Here is a 13,374-nt window from a genome sequence, read left to right on the forward strand (position 1 = left end):
GATCATGATTTTTGGAAATGATATTAGCACATGATCTAATATTCTACCCATCATTTTGAATTTGAATTCACAAGATCCAGCCTATATTCCAATTTGAATTGCAATGTATACACTATAGCATCCACAATATCAGTACTTCAATACTTTTTAATATTCCCTTTAGAATGGGGGATTGTTGTTCCCCTTTAGAAGTGTGAAGGAGACTCAATGTCTACATTTATAAGGTAGTGAGATTAATATGTAGCTTCTTTCAAATAAAGGTTTAAAGCAGGTGGTTTCTTATTGAATTCCACTGGCTCCAAAAAAGGCCTTTCAATTTCAATTTGAATTATTCATGTTTCTAACCCATCATCCCTTTTGGTTATGTACAGTAGTTGCCTTCTGCACATGTAGCTGAGAAAGGAACACTAAATATGTTCAGTGACTACTACTTCCTGTTTGAAGAATATCCATACCTCATCTAGAAAAATCTTAGATCTTATCAGGACTGGTAATTTTTATTCTGTTTTTTTCATACTGTGATTAGGGATTCTTTTATTGTCATATTAGTTGCAACTGTGCCATAAAAGGACTGGAAGGAATGAGAAGCCTGACTGACATAAAATAAAAATGCATTTTTCTGTATTGGGAAATTAATTTATTGTGTGGATGCTTCTTTCACACAAATAGGAAGCATCTTTCATAATCAGGCTATTTTTCTTTTCCAATATTGCCTTCCCATGTTAGAATGTCAAAAATGGAAAAGTTATTATCAATATTTAGGACAAAGAAAGTAGAGAAATATGCCAAAGCTTGAATTATGCTCTTGAACCATGATGGCGAACCTATGGTACGCGTGCCAGAAGTGGCACGCAGTGCCCTCCTTGTGGGCATGCAAGCCGTCGCCCCAGCTCATCTCTGCTGCGCATGTGTGCTTGCCTCTCACTGGCCAGCTGGTCTTCAGGTCTCTGCTGTGCATGGGGGGGGTGTCACATGTGGGGGGTGCATACGGGGGCGCATTGCATTTGGGGGGGTTCACGCGCATATTCACACGTGCACGCTTTGGGCACTTGGTTCAGAAAAGGTTAGCCATCACTGTTCTAGAATCTAGAACATAATTCAAGCTTTGGCATATTTCTCTACTTTCTTTGCCCTAATATTGATACTTTCCTCTGCATTGAATTAGGAAGACGAAATATTGAAGATTTCCTCTGCATTGAAAAAAATAGCTTTTTCATTCTTTGCAATCATGAATTTAAAAGAAATCTTAAGATAAAATACTGAAATGTAATTGGTTCTTATAATAATAAAGATGAGCAGGACCAGAGCAACCAGAAGATTCAGACAGCATCTCCTTCACAAAAGAGACAAGCCTTCACCCACTGTCTTGGAAAAATAGAAAAAACAGTTTTCCTGCCATAAATCTCACTCACACACCATTTAAAAGTAGAATACTCACTGGAATCCTGTCTTGTAATCTTAACCTTTTATTGAATACTGTTAATCAAGAGTTTTTATTCTTTGGAGGAATTGCTTCTAATCTAGCTGCAAGGAGGGAGAGAAAGTTACATTAACTTTCTACTATTGTATAAATACTAGCTTAATTGAGTTGTAATCATTTTAGGAAGTAATGTGTAATAGCACACAAAAATGCTCTGAGGCAGATTTTACATAGTTCATAAATCTATAATTTACTGGGGGCTTTCAAATGCTAGCAGCTGGAGGAATTACAGGATTTTGTACAGCTGATCAGACAGAGGCAAAGCACCATTGCAGGCAAAGCAGGAAGTAAAGTCCTGGGAGAGGGTTGAGTGATAGCTATATGTAGTTATAGGATGTATAAAACTATACATCTATCCACTGCTAGATGGTATCTACTCAGAAATTTACAGCATGGTATTTAGTAGCATATCTTAAGTTATTTAGGAAATTGTGGTATCACAATGTTTGAACATTTGTACCTTGCAATACAGAAGGATCTCAATAATCCAATTATTAACTATATCAATATTTTACCTTTGCCACAAAATATAGCACTAAGAAACAGAACAATGTTTGCATTCTCTTTTGTAATGTTATCACAAGGTTAGTATCTCCAATTTTGACTAACAAAAAATCGTGTGTGTGTGTGTGTGATTTATTATATGTAAAATTTCACAATGCTTCTGAATTCTGGACAACGAAACTTTCTTTTAGACTTAAACAATTATCATTTCTAATTTAACAATATCAATTCTATTTAATTTGTTACAATGTATCTGCCCTTAAAACACTTGAACAACAATCTGTTCAAAACATCAAACTTGTGCTGTGGATTCAGCAATTATTTTAATCTGAATAGAAGTATATGTGTATCACAATTAGAATTAAATTACATTGTAGAAGGATATCTTATAAACTCTGCCATCTATTTTTGCCATTTGGATTTTACAAAATGTTTTGTGTATTCCATGTTTTATTAAAGCAGGAGGGAGCATTCCTAGTTGATCTATTTATTCTGTGAAATTTATAAGCAGCGTTTTTTAAAAAGCATTATTTTGGATGGTAAATGTAACTAATACTGCTAGTTTCAAATGACAAGTGTTAGCAAAAAAAAGTGCTATTTATTGCTTTCCCCTGGAAAAAGGCTGAAATGATCTTTTTAATAGGCTATATACACAATTTCTATGAAAGACTTGCTACATACTGGTACTATTATACCTATTACCATATTTCCATATGCAAGCTGAGCTTGTCGATCAGAAAGTTCGGCAATTCGAATCCGTACTACAGGTCTCCTGTGTGAGCAGGGGGCTGGACTAGATGACCTCCAAAGTTCCTTCCAACTCTGTTACTATTAAAAGCTGCTATATTTTAAATTCGATTATTTTATTTTTGTCTTCCTGTTAACCTTTAAGCAATTTATTCATTTAGAGAATTATTTGAACTGTGATATCTGAAGCAAGACTAATAAATAAGGAGCATGTACAGGTAGTCCTCAACTTACAACAGTTCAATAGTGATTGTTCAAAGTTACAACGGCACTGAAAAAAATGAGTTACGACCGTTTTTCACACTTACAACCATTACAGCATCCCCATGATCATGTGATCAAAATTCAGACACTTGGCAACTGGCTCACATTATGATGGCTGCAATGTCCCAGGGCCATGTGATTCCCTTTTGTGATCTTCTGATCAGGAAAGTCAATGGGGAAGCCAGATTCACTTAACAACCGTGTTACTAATCTAATCTGCCATGATTCACTTAACAAATGTGGCAAGAAACATTGTAAAATGGGACAAAATTCACTTAACAAATGTCTCCCTTAGAAACAGAAATTTTGGGTTCAATTGTGGTTGTAAGTCGAGACTACCTGTATATAAATTTTAAGTAACATGATTTTATTTATAACTCATCCCCCACCCACCCACACAAGTTTTGCTTGGGCTTACAAGTAGGCATTTTATTTGGAAAAATCTAAAAACAGTAAAATAGATACATCTTAAAATTAATTAAGTTAAAATTAATTAAATAAAAATATCATACACACACAATTTTCAACCTGTTAGCATAAGAGTATCCAAACGGTACCTAGTTCATTGGGTTTGTTTCCCAGTACCTACCTAATCTGGATGGCAGAAATCTGTTAATTACATGGCTTTATAGGAAATAATATTACTTATGCTATCCTATCAGCTGGATATTTTCAGCCAAATCTGATCTCCAGTGATTTACTTTTGAATAAAATGCCAGTTTGGTTTAGTGATTAAAATATCAGGCCAGAAACTGGAAGACTGCGAGTCTCAGGTATGAAAGCCTGCTGGGTGACTTTGGTCCAGTTACTCTCTTTCAGCCCAACCCACCTCATAGGGTTGTAGTTTTGGGGAAATAAGGATGAAGAATATTATCTATGTTCGCAGTTTTGAATCATTTATAAAAGTAATAAAGGCAGGATATTTAATCCGGATTACTGCTGATAAAATCCACTCTCTCATAGTAAATTTTCCTATTATAATAAATAATCTATCTGCACACAGACTCCAGAGATAACCACTGTTTCGGCTTCCGAATGCTGTTTCCCCAAACAGTTTAAATCTAGCGGGCGTCAAATTATCGCCTATCGCAGCAACAGGAAACAAGCAGGTCTCTGAACATCGATGGGGATGTAATCCTCCAAAGCGGTAGAGGGCGCCCTACTTGCTGATCTGAGGACAGGAACTCGATTTAACCTGCCTTTGTCAAGGCAGTTAACGGATTTATAGATTTCTTTTCCATTCTGAAGTCCGGAGGCATATTAGCATTCTAACGTTAGAAAAAACGTTAGGGAAAAAAAAAAAGATCAACGGGCTTTTCACCAGGCGGTTAGTCTAGGACCAAAGACATCGTCGTTTCGCGGCTCCAACTCCATCCTTGCCTCTCAAGTGTGCTTCCCTTCCGGTCCCCGTTACCTAATTTCCGGAAGCGGGAACTCTCAAGTAGCGACTTTGACGGGAGGTCCGCTGGCCTCAAATGCCGAAATGGACCGGTGAGCTATTTTGGCCCTAGGCAGATGATGATGAAGGTTTCTGTGGGTACCTTAAAAATGGACGTCTCTATTATCGCATACATTTATTCAACGATGATTTTGCATAATGGAGGAACAGTAGCAGATTTATTGTTGTTATTACTGGGTTTTTATTATTTAAAACCCTTGATAAAAAGGGTTTTTTTTTACCTTTTTATATTAAACACATTAAAATTAGTGGCTGGGATTCATTTTTATTCTCAATTAATGGCATACTTTTAGTGTCCCGGGTGGTATGTGTAGCACCAGGTTTTATAAAAAACAGGAAATTGAAGTCTTGCCCCTCACCCCAAAACGATATACGGCATAGGCACCAAAAGTGCTGGACCTCCTCCCACATCATTGGAGTTATTCCTTAGATGCTTTGCTCTTTGATAACTGGCCAGAAGGGGGGCTTTTGTCTGGTTGAAGTGCCTTCTGTGGAATTTCACATTTGTTAGATCATGCTGTGTGCACTTTGGCAGGGATCTAAGAACAATTAATGTTTTTAACTTAAGAAAAATGTAATTCCACAGTGATTATATCTATTTTACTGTAGTGATTAAAGTGATTAAAACCTATTCCAGGATTATTTCATAGAATTAAGGTTTAAGGTTTATTTGGATTTATATACCGCCCTTCTCCCGAAGGACTCAGGGTGGTGAACAGCCAAAGATAAAACACATACAATATAAAGTTTAAAAAAACAATTTAAAACATATTAAACAAATTTGGCCCATACTAATTAAAACATCCCTTTTTTAAAAAGCAAATTAAAATTAAGCAATTAAAAAGAGTTAGGCCAGCCCAGCTTGTTGGAATAAAAAAGTCTTGAGGGCACGGTGGAAAGTGCGTAAATCCGGGATCCTCTGTATCTCCGTGGGGAGCTCGTTCCAAAGGGCAGGTGCCCCCACAGAGAAGGCTCTCCCCCTGGGGGCCGCCAGTCGACATTGTTTGACCGACAGCACCCTGAGGAGCCCCTCTCTGTGGGAGCGTACATCAATTGATGATGATGATGCTTTTTTCACCCTTTTCTAATTCAAAATTATAGCCCTGAAGGGAGCAGTGTGTGTGTATGTGTGTGCAGTGTGTAGGTGTGTGCATGTGTGTGCACAGATCCGCACAGGTATACATATGCATAAAACAAGCTCTCACACCTCATTGTCTGTATAAATCTTCACATAGACATGTGATTGATCATGAAAACTGCTTGTGTGAATGAAGAAGAGAAGACTTGCTGAGGAATACATTTAAGTCTAAATTTCCAAAATATATATTTTTTCAATCAAAAGGAGGCAAAGCTATACATCCTATGTCTGTGAAGACAAAATATGGAGCCAGGTTCAAAATAATTTTCATTCTTACCTTTTCAGGAATGATTTTCAGAATACGTCTTCACAAGAAATGATTCAGCCAGTTCAAAAGCAAAATACTCAAAAAAAAGTTTCTAGTATCCTTTATTATAGTAGTTAACATAACTTGTATCCCATAAATGGTGTAATTTGGGAGATCCCCATTATTTTTGTGTGCTGCAAAAATAGCATCTTTTTCTTGAAAATGAAAAAAATACACTCGTATTAAAAATAGGTGCAACATTCCACATGGTTTCAATCTTTAAAATTTTTCAGTGTTTCTCCTTGTTTGGAATGTATTTTAAAATGAATTAGATAGCAAACATTTCTCACTGATTTAATCTAATACACAAACTACCACACACAATTTGTAATGAAAAAAATCATAGAATGCCTGTTGTTTTACTACACTAATTATAATGTGGCTTTCTTGATTGTGGTATTGTGTAAAATGTGAACACTTGAATTTGATTTTTCAAGTGTCCCTATTCCCAGTTAATGGAATAAGACAAGGTTTTTATTTAAAAAATAAATTTTGTGCATAGCATCATCTGGCTTGGTTGTCAGTAACTAACCAACTAGGAAAAAAATTTCATTTGCAGGACCTGATGAAAGAGGGCTCAGTTTACCAAATTTTGATAGAAGAATTTTCTATATGATGAGGCAAAATCTGATATACATTTTCTTAGCTTAGCTTCCTTTCTTAGTCTTGGCTACCCTAGATGACAGTTTAAGTGCCATGTCAACAAGAGGATTAGCAATTCCCAGGACTCCAGGGCTGTTTTCTCAATCTGGTAAGATTCTTTTTATTTAATGTCTACTTATATATATTAAAAATTAAAAATTACAGCTAACATACAGTAAAATTCCTTTAAGAAAATAGTCCTTTACATTTTCTGTATTCTACTTGTCATCCAGAATTCATTTTTTCAAAATAAAATTAAAAATTTTAAACACAAGAGTATCTGTTTTTCAGGAAAAAAAAAATCAAAAATATTTTTTTCCAGTTACTCCACGGAGCCGAAGTGCCACAAAGCAGTCAAATATATCTACCAACCTAGGCACAGAGAGGAAATCGCCTTACTTTGTGAAGATTCCTGGGCACCTTGGTAATTTGTCTGTGGTAAGAGCATACTAAACAGAAATGAACAGACTGGTGCATAACATAGTTGAACCTCTAGTTATACTTTGTAATAACCCACTATTATCACAAAATGGCAGTCTCAGAAATTGATCCACCTACATTTAACATGTTCATGGAGCTATGCATAAAGTAGCAGAGTGTGAGTCTTCCTTTTAATTTTCTTCCTGTAAGCAGTTTTGGAAAGATTGCTAGTATATAGTTAAAAAAAAAAAATAGTACAAATGGGACCTGCAATAAGTTGTGCACTGTGTCCTTCCACCTCCAAAACCAATCAGTTTGTGACACCTGTTTTTTATTTCATCCAAGTAGGACATTCACCACATTCTTTTCTCCAAGCGATATGCCATGCTTTCTGGCTAAAGTGTATAAAGTGCAGTTTCTCCTTTCCAATGTGTCTTTAAGTTAATATGAAAAACTTTGTAAGAACTTGTTGGATCTTAACTATTTCCCAATGTAAGATATAGCAGTGTAAGAATATTTTGTGATTTTTATGAATGAGTTATTTGATTGGTAAGTAAAGAAATAATTACCATTGTAGTTGCTATGGGTTTTATGAATTATGCTGCAGTATTTGTCTGGGATTTAGAGAGATTGAAAATATTCAAGAAAGCCCCTCCCTTCCCCATTAAGTGGTTATGACATAGAGGAATATAATTGGTTGCTATAGTTTATTCCCGTGGCTATTCTGTATCTCCTGGTTGTCTGAATTTCTGCAGCCCAGATAGGATGATTCTAGTTACTGCTAATAAGTATATTACTATTAAACGAAAGTATCTGCTCACAGACATTCATGCCTTGTGACCGCCCATCTGAATTCCTGCAGTACACTGTATATGGGGTTGCCCTTAAAGAGCATCCAGAAGCTTTAACTGGTCTAGAATGAAGCTGCACAGCTGTAAATGGTGTCAGTCATACATCCTATGTAAGACCACTGCTTCATGCATTGGTTGCCAGTGTGTTTCTGGATGAAATTCAAGGTGCTGGTTATATCATGTTTAAAGACCTTTGTGGTTTGGAACTGGGTTACCTGAGATGTCTTCTCTCAGTTGTTTCTAACCATCCAATTTGGTCTAGCAGGATACGCATGTTCAGGGTCCTGTCAGCCAAGGAATATCACCTAGCAGAACCAGGAGACATGCCTTCTCTGCCAAGTGCCTGGCTTCTCACTGGCCCTGACTCTGTTGGCTTTTCATAAGACCTTGAAGACTGGTTATGTGTCCAGGCCTAGGATTTCAAGTGTGTGAAACACCCTGTTTCCTGGTTATATTAACATACAGGGTTATGATTTTTTTTCAGTTGATATATATATATTATTTTTATATTCTGTTTGTATTTGTTTTTAATTGATTTTATGATTGGTTACCATCCATAGCAATTTTTTGAAGTGGAGGCCATAAAAATTGAATAAGTAAATAAATGCATCAATTTATTTCCTTCTGTTATTTTGAAAGCTACAAAATTATGTCAGTCCTTAACTTGATGGGAAGAGAGTTGGTATTCTCTCTTTACTATTTTGGAAGGTATATTATCCTTTATGAATTTATTTATTTTTTATCACAAAACCTTGTTGATATATAACCCCTTTAAAAATAATGGGATAGTTATATTGGTTGAAATAAAGTTTTTACGGCTAATAAAAGGAATTTTTAGATTACATTTTAATACATGGATAATAGGAATGAAATTCTAAACTCATAATGGCTATTTAGGTTGTTCTGAGTGTAAATAAAATATATTTTAGTGCTCTGCTAAAAATCATTTCTTTGAAAGCTAATGGCTACCTCACATTTCTCCAACTTATCATTGCAATTATGGTGTACTATTATTATCAGTGTATCTTAAAGTAGACTACAGTTAGAAAACAAATCTGCCTTCATACTGATAAAATGCTTTGTATCTTAGTTAGATGACAGTGACTGGACAGCTGCACTTACACCTCCACATTCAGTCATGTTTGCAAACTTAGATTATAGTGCAGCAGAAGAAGTCACAAAGAGTGCTGTCCTCTTGAATGAGGATGACCCAGGGGAATCTGGTAAGAGGAATATGTTCCTGTTTTATTTGAATAATAGTTTAACAATATTGACTAATGAGCCTGTGAAAAAAGCAGATAAAATAGATATTTTGTGAGTTGTTTAATGTACAGTGAACAGAAGAGAACTGAACAAGCTTTTCTTCATGAATTTTCTTGGGTAATAACCCAAGAATAGGGCATCAATTTCTTGGAAAAGAAAGGAAACTTTCTAGCTTTCTGGCTGGAAAAGATTCTTTCTAGCCTTCAGAATAATTGCCTTTGCTAGCAAAGTGAGGATGTTTCTGGCCAGCAAAGGTGAAATCTAGCAAAGATGATCATTTTGAAGGCTAGAAAGGTTCTTTCAGCAGTTGTAGAAAAAGGTAAAGTAAGTAGACCCAAGTGGGGAGAGGGCCCTACCCTCCCGGCCTGTGACAAGTTTCTGCATGCCAGTGGTCTCTATAGCCAGTCGAAGCCTCCTGGCCTATGACGTGTTTCCACATGCTAGTGGGTCCTGGCCTCAGGGCCTCATCCCTCCCAACCCCTTTGCGCTTAATGACTGCAACTGGGAGAGTTGGGATTACAGTCATTGAGCAAAGCAGTCAGATGAGCATCTTCCTTGATGACTGCTTCACTTAATGAATGAGATTCCAACCTCAATTGTCATAAATTGAGGACGATCTGTATTATGATTGGAAGTCTAAATGTAAACCCATAGCAAGAAATGATTGCATGAAGCAAATCAAACTAATGATACATTTTTTTCTGTGATTTTAGCTGCGAGGAGCATGTATCCTGACTTTCTCCATTCCCTGTTAAAGCACAGTTCAAATACTGTTTTTGAACTTATAGATGAGTATGAAGATACTTGCAGTAATCAGGTATATAGAATTCTATTATGTTATTCAGTGATTTCTTGCTTAATCAAAAATATTTTATTTAGAATAAGCTTGAATAGTAAGTTTGTCCTTCATCAAATGTTGTATGACATGGAAGGACTCTTTGTAAGTAGTCACAACAGCCACTTTGCCAGTTGTCATTGGGTAAAGGTAGAACTGGTAACTTGAAATATCTGGTTTAAAAGAAGAGTTAGTCACCATCATTTCAACTTTATTATCTATGTTCTTCCCCTTTGCCTGTACTTTTCCTATCAGATTTTTTATTGTAAACTTGTTTTGAAAGGAAGCTTGCTTGCTCACTCTTTTTTCTTTGGGGTTTATGTTGCAAAGCAGAAATGAGGAAATATCCAGTTCTTGGGACCTTCAGTTACACTTTTTACAATCCAAGAGTTTTCCATAGATTATGATTGTAACTAGATGGGCTTATAGATACTTATTTGTATTATCTAAAGTTTGATCAATCAAAATGCTTTTACATAATTATGTGAAAATAGTAAGATAAAGTAAATGATGACACAGAGACGATATAGACTAGATTAATAGTCTTAGTAGTGTTCATACCACATGTAGTATTCTCTGCTAATGATAAGAATAGCATTGTCAGTCCCTTTGGCCAATACACTCCTACAGAATCAAAGCCCAATTATAGTCCAAGCTTGTTTGTACTAATCTGTGTAAGCAAGGAACTTTCTTCTAAAACCTATCCTGCAAGCCTGAAAACTGTTCTTTGCATTCTACCATCTAAGAATATATTCACATACTCAAGATGTAAAATGATAAATGGTTACTTTATGCTACACAATGTATTAATTATAATGAATAAAATAAAATAAAGTAGCTCTTCATTGTTTTTCAAACATCAGCTAAACATTCTTCAAAAAATCGTGTATCGAGCAACTCCTGGACAACAGAAATTTTCCAAAACTGCTAGTATTTTGTGGCTTCTAAAGCAAGAAATGGTAACATGGAGACTCTTGTCATCAATTTACAGGTAACTCTCTAAAAGCCACTCAACTCTTTCCTCAACATGTTACCTTCCTGTGTTACAATCCATAATTGAATAAAAAAGAAATATTTCTTATATGAAGTAAACAAACAATTTATAAGAAACACTAAGAAAACTTTCATTTTGTTCAGTCTCAGAAAGAACATTATTCATGAAATGTATATTATTCATAAATTTGCAGCGCAATCCTGTCTGCAGTCCTATTGCATTTATTACTTAGGAAGTATGTTTTCAGTCTAAAGTGTATTTATTTATCTTGATGATTGAGTAATAGATAATTCAATGCAGAATATAGTAGAGGAATAAGATTTTGTGTCACATCATTTAAAAAACATGAAAAAAAATTAAATAAACTTCTTGGAGGTTTCAACAATACTGTTTTAAAGCCCTCTGTGGAACATATAGCACAAACTACTAGTAAGGCATCAAAAGCAAGACCACGTGGGAAAATCAAAGATACATGTAATTTCTGCAACACTCTCTGTAAGAGTCAGAAATAGAATTGCAAAGTTCTCATGAAAACTGCACCTAGATTTCATATAACTGTTAGCCTATATGTTTTAATTTGTAGTAAGAGGTGTGTGTTTAATGAAAACAAAAAAGGACTAAGACTACTTGATTAAAGCTAGATAAAACAAATAAATAAAAAGTCAAGAGCACATAAAATTTCACGGGTAGAGGTATGCAAGTTTTGGTGTATTCGGGTCTTTTCCCATGTAAGATTGAGAGTATCTTGGCGACGTTTCGACGAGGTCCCACTCGTCATCTTCAGGCTGGTGCCTTCGGCTTCATGTCTTTGCTTGCACAGACACAAAGCCGAAGGCACCAGCCTGAAGATGACGAGTGGGACCTCGTCAAAATGTTGCCAAGATACACTCAATCTTACACGGGAAAAGACCCAAATACACCAAAACTTGCATATATATATATAAGTAAATATTAGTTTATCATATATGATAATTTGCTTTGTCTTTTGAACCTAGAGACAGAATACAGTCTGCTTTGGAAGATGAAACTATGTTTGATCTTGCAGTAAGTTTTGTCTAACTCATTTTGTTTTGCAAAACAACATACAAGTCTAAAGTATATTATTGTTTAGCAAAATATTACTCTCTTCAAAATGTCTAATACAACTAGGCAAAACTATGGAAGTAAATAATTAAAACAGCAATAATTTTTTTCAGATGTTGCCTTAAAAAGCCAAAAAGTGCAAATGATAGCTTCCAGCACTACTGTATAGTTCTGTTTCTGAAACAGAACTTTCACTTCCCTCTTGCCTAATCTGCACTTCAGAATTTAATTTCCACAAGCAGATTTGAAAGGTGCTATAAGAGTATTAGAGTTGTTGTAGAGGGCCATTGTTCTGATAGATGGATTCTACTGAATGAACATGGAAGATATTAAAATATTATATGAATAGTGTTTCAGTCATTTGAAAATGGACTTATTTTTCTCTAGGTTATAAATGCCAGTGAAAAGACTGTTGTGAACAACCTATTCCAGAGAGACTCATTGGTGCGACAAAGCCAGGTATGACAAAATAAGATAAAGTAGTGAAGTGCTGAAATGTTGCGTGCCTTCACAACACTTGGAACTGAATTGGATATATATATATATATTTGTTTATGTAAATTTTCACGGGTATGTATGTGTGTATAGTTAATATTTCGAGTTTCTTCCCGTGTAATTGTGGATATATCCCTAAAAGGGTAGAAGCGACGTTTCGACAGAATCCCATCTGCCATCATCAGGCTTATGTCAGCAGTCTTTTGCAGTAACTGCCGTTGCTATTTCAAATCTGGTGCTGGTATTCTGGGATGGTTCCACCTTTTCATTCTGATTGGTTGGGAGTCCCAGTATGTGTTTATTGGCTTGGCTTCGGGTGTATGGTCGGTTTTTCTCCACTAAGTGGCAGGGCTTCATCTTTGTGGCTGGTTTGAATATGATTTGGTTGGGATTTGTTTTTTGATTAATGTATGGTCTATGTTTTATATTTGGTGTTAAGATTCATCTATCTATGAGAGCAGGTTTCCAAATAGTAGGCAGACGTGAAGTGTCATCCCGTTTATTCATGCAATATGGTCTTTTTTCTATTTCAATTGCTTCTCTGATTATCCTGCCATTGAGATGTTCTATTTTTGCAACTGTTTTTGTTTTATTAAAATTAATATTGTGTCCTGTTGTATTTATGTGTTGAACTAATGATGATGTGTGTTCTTGCTTTTGTATTGAGTTTTTGTGTTCCTCGATGCGCACACTCATTCTTCTGTTGGTCTGTCCAATGTATGTTGATGGGCAGGAAGCACACGGGATTTCGTATATGCCTTGATCTTCTAATTCTATTTTGTCTTTGGGGTTTCTCAGAATGGACGATATCTTTCTATCTGTGCAAAATATGGTTTTGATGTTGTGTTTATGTAGTACTTTGCTAATTTTATCTGTTGTTCCCCTTATATAG

At 35.6% G+C, this 13,374-nt stretch overlaps 1 protein-coding gene across 1 annotated transcript in view; it reads left to right on the plus strand.

The window, feature by feature from the left end:
- Positions 1-4,428: 4,428 nt before the first annotated feature.
- Positions 4,429-13,374, plus strand: part of NUP107 (nucleoporin 107) — a 31,761-nt gene continuing 22,815 nt past the window's right edge. Inside the window, exons 1-9 of the mRNA XM_070946676.1 lie at positions 4,429-4,486; positions 5,878-5,954; positions 6,564-6,650; positions 6,864-6,979; positions 8,903-9,035; positions 9,789-9,892; positions 10,774-10,901; positions 11,900-11,948; positions 12,375-12,446. Coding sequence (XP_070802777.1) covers positions 4,479-4,486; positions 5,878-5,954; positions 6,564-6,650; positions 6,864-6,979; positions 8,903-9,035; positions 9,789-9,892; positions 10,774-10,901; positions 11,900-11,948; positions 12,375-12,446 — 774 coding nt within the window. The 5' untranslated portion in view covers positions 4,429-4,478. The remainder of the gene's footprint in view (positions 4,487-5,877; positions 5,955-6,563; positions 6,651-6,863; positions 6,980-8,902; positions 9,036-9,788; positions 9,893-10,773; positions 10,902-11,899; positions 11,949-12,374; positions 12,447-13,374) is intronic.

The sequence above is a fragment of the Pituophis catenifer genome, unplaced genomic scaffold (assembly GCF_029215685.1).
Source record: "Pituophis catenifer annectens isolate HBS135680 unplaced genomic scaffold, rPitCat1.0.hap2 SCAF_7, whole genome shotgun sequence".
Classification (NCBI taxonomy): Eukaryota; Metazoa; Chordata; class Lepidosauria; order Squamata; family Colubridae; genus Pituophis; species Pituophis catenifer.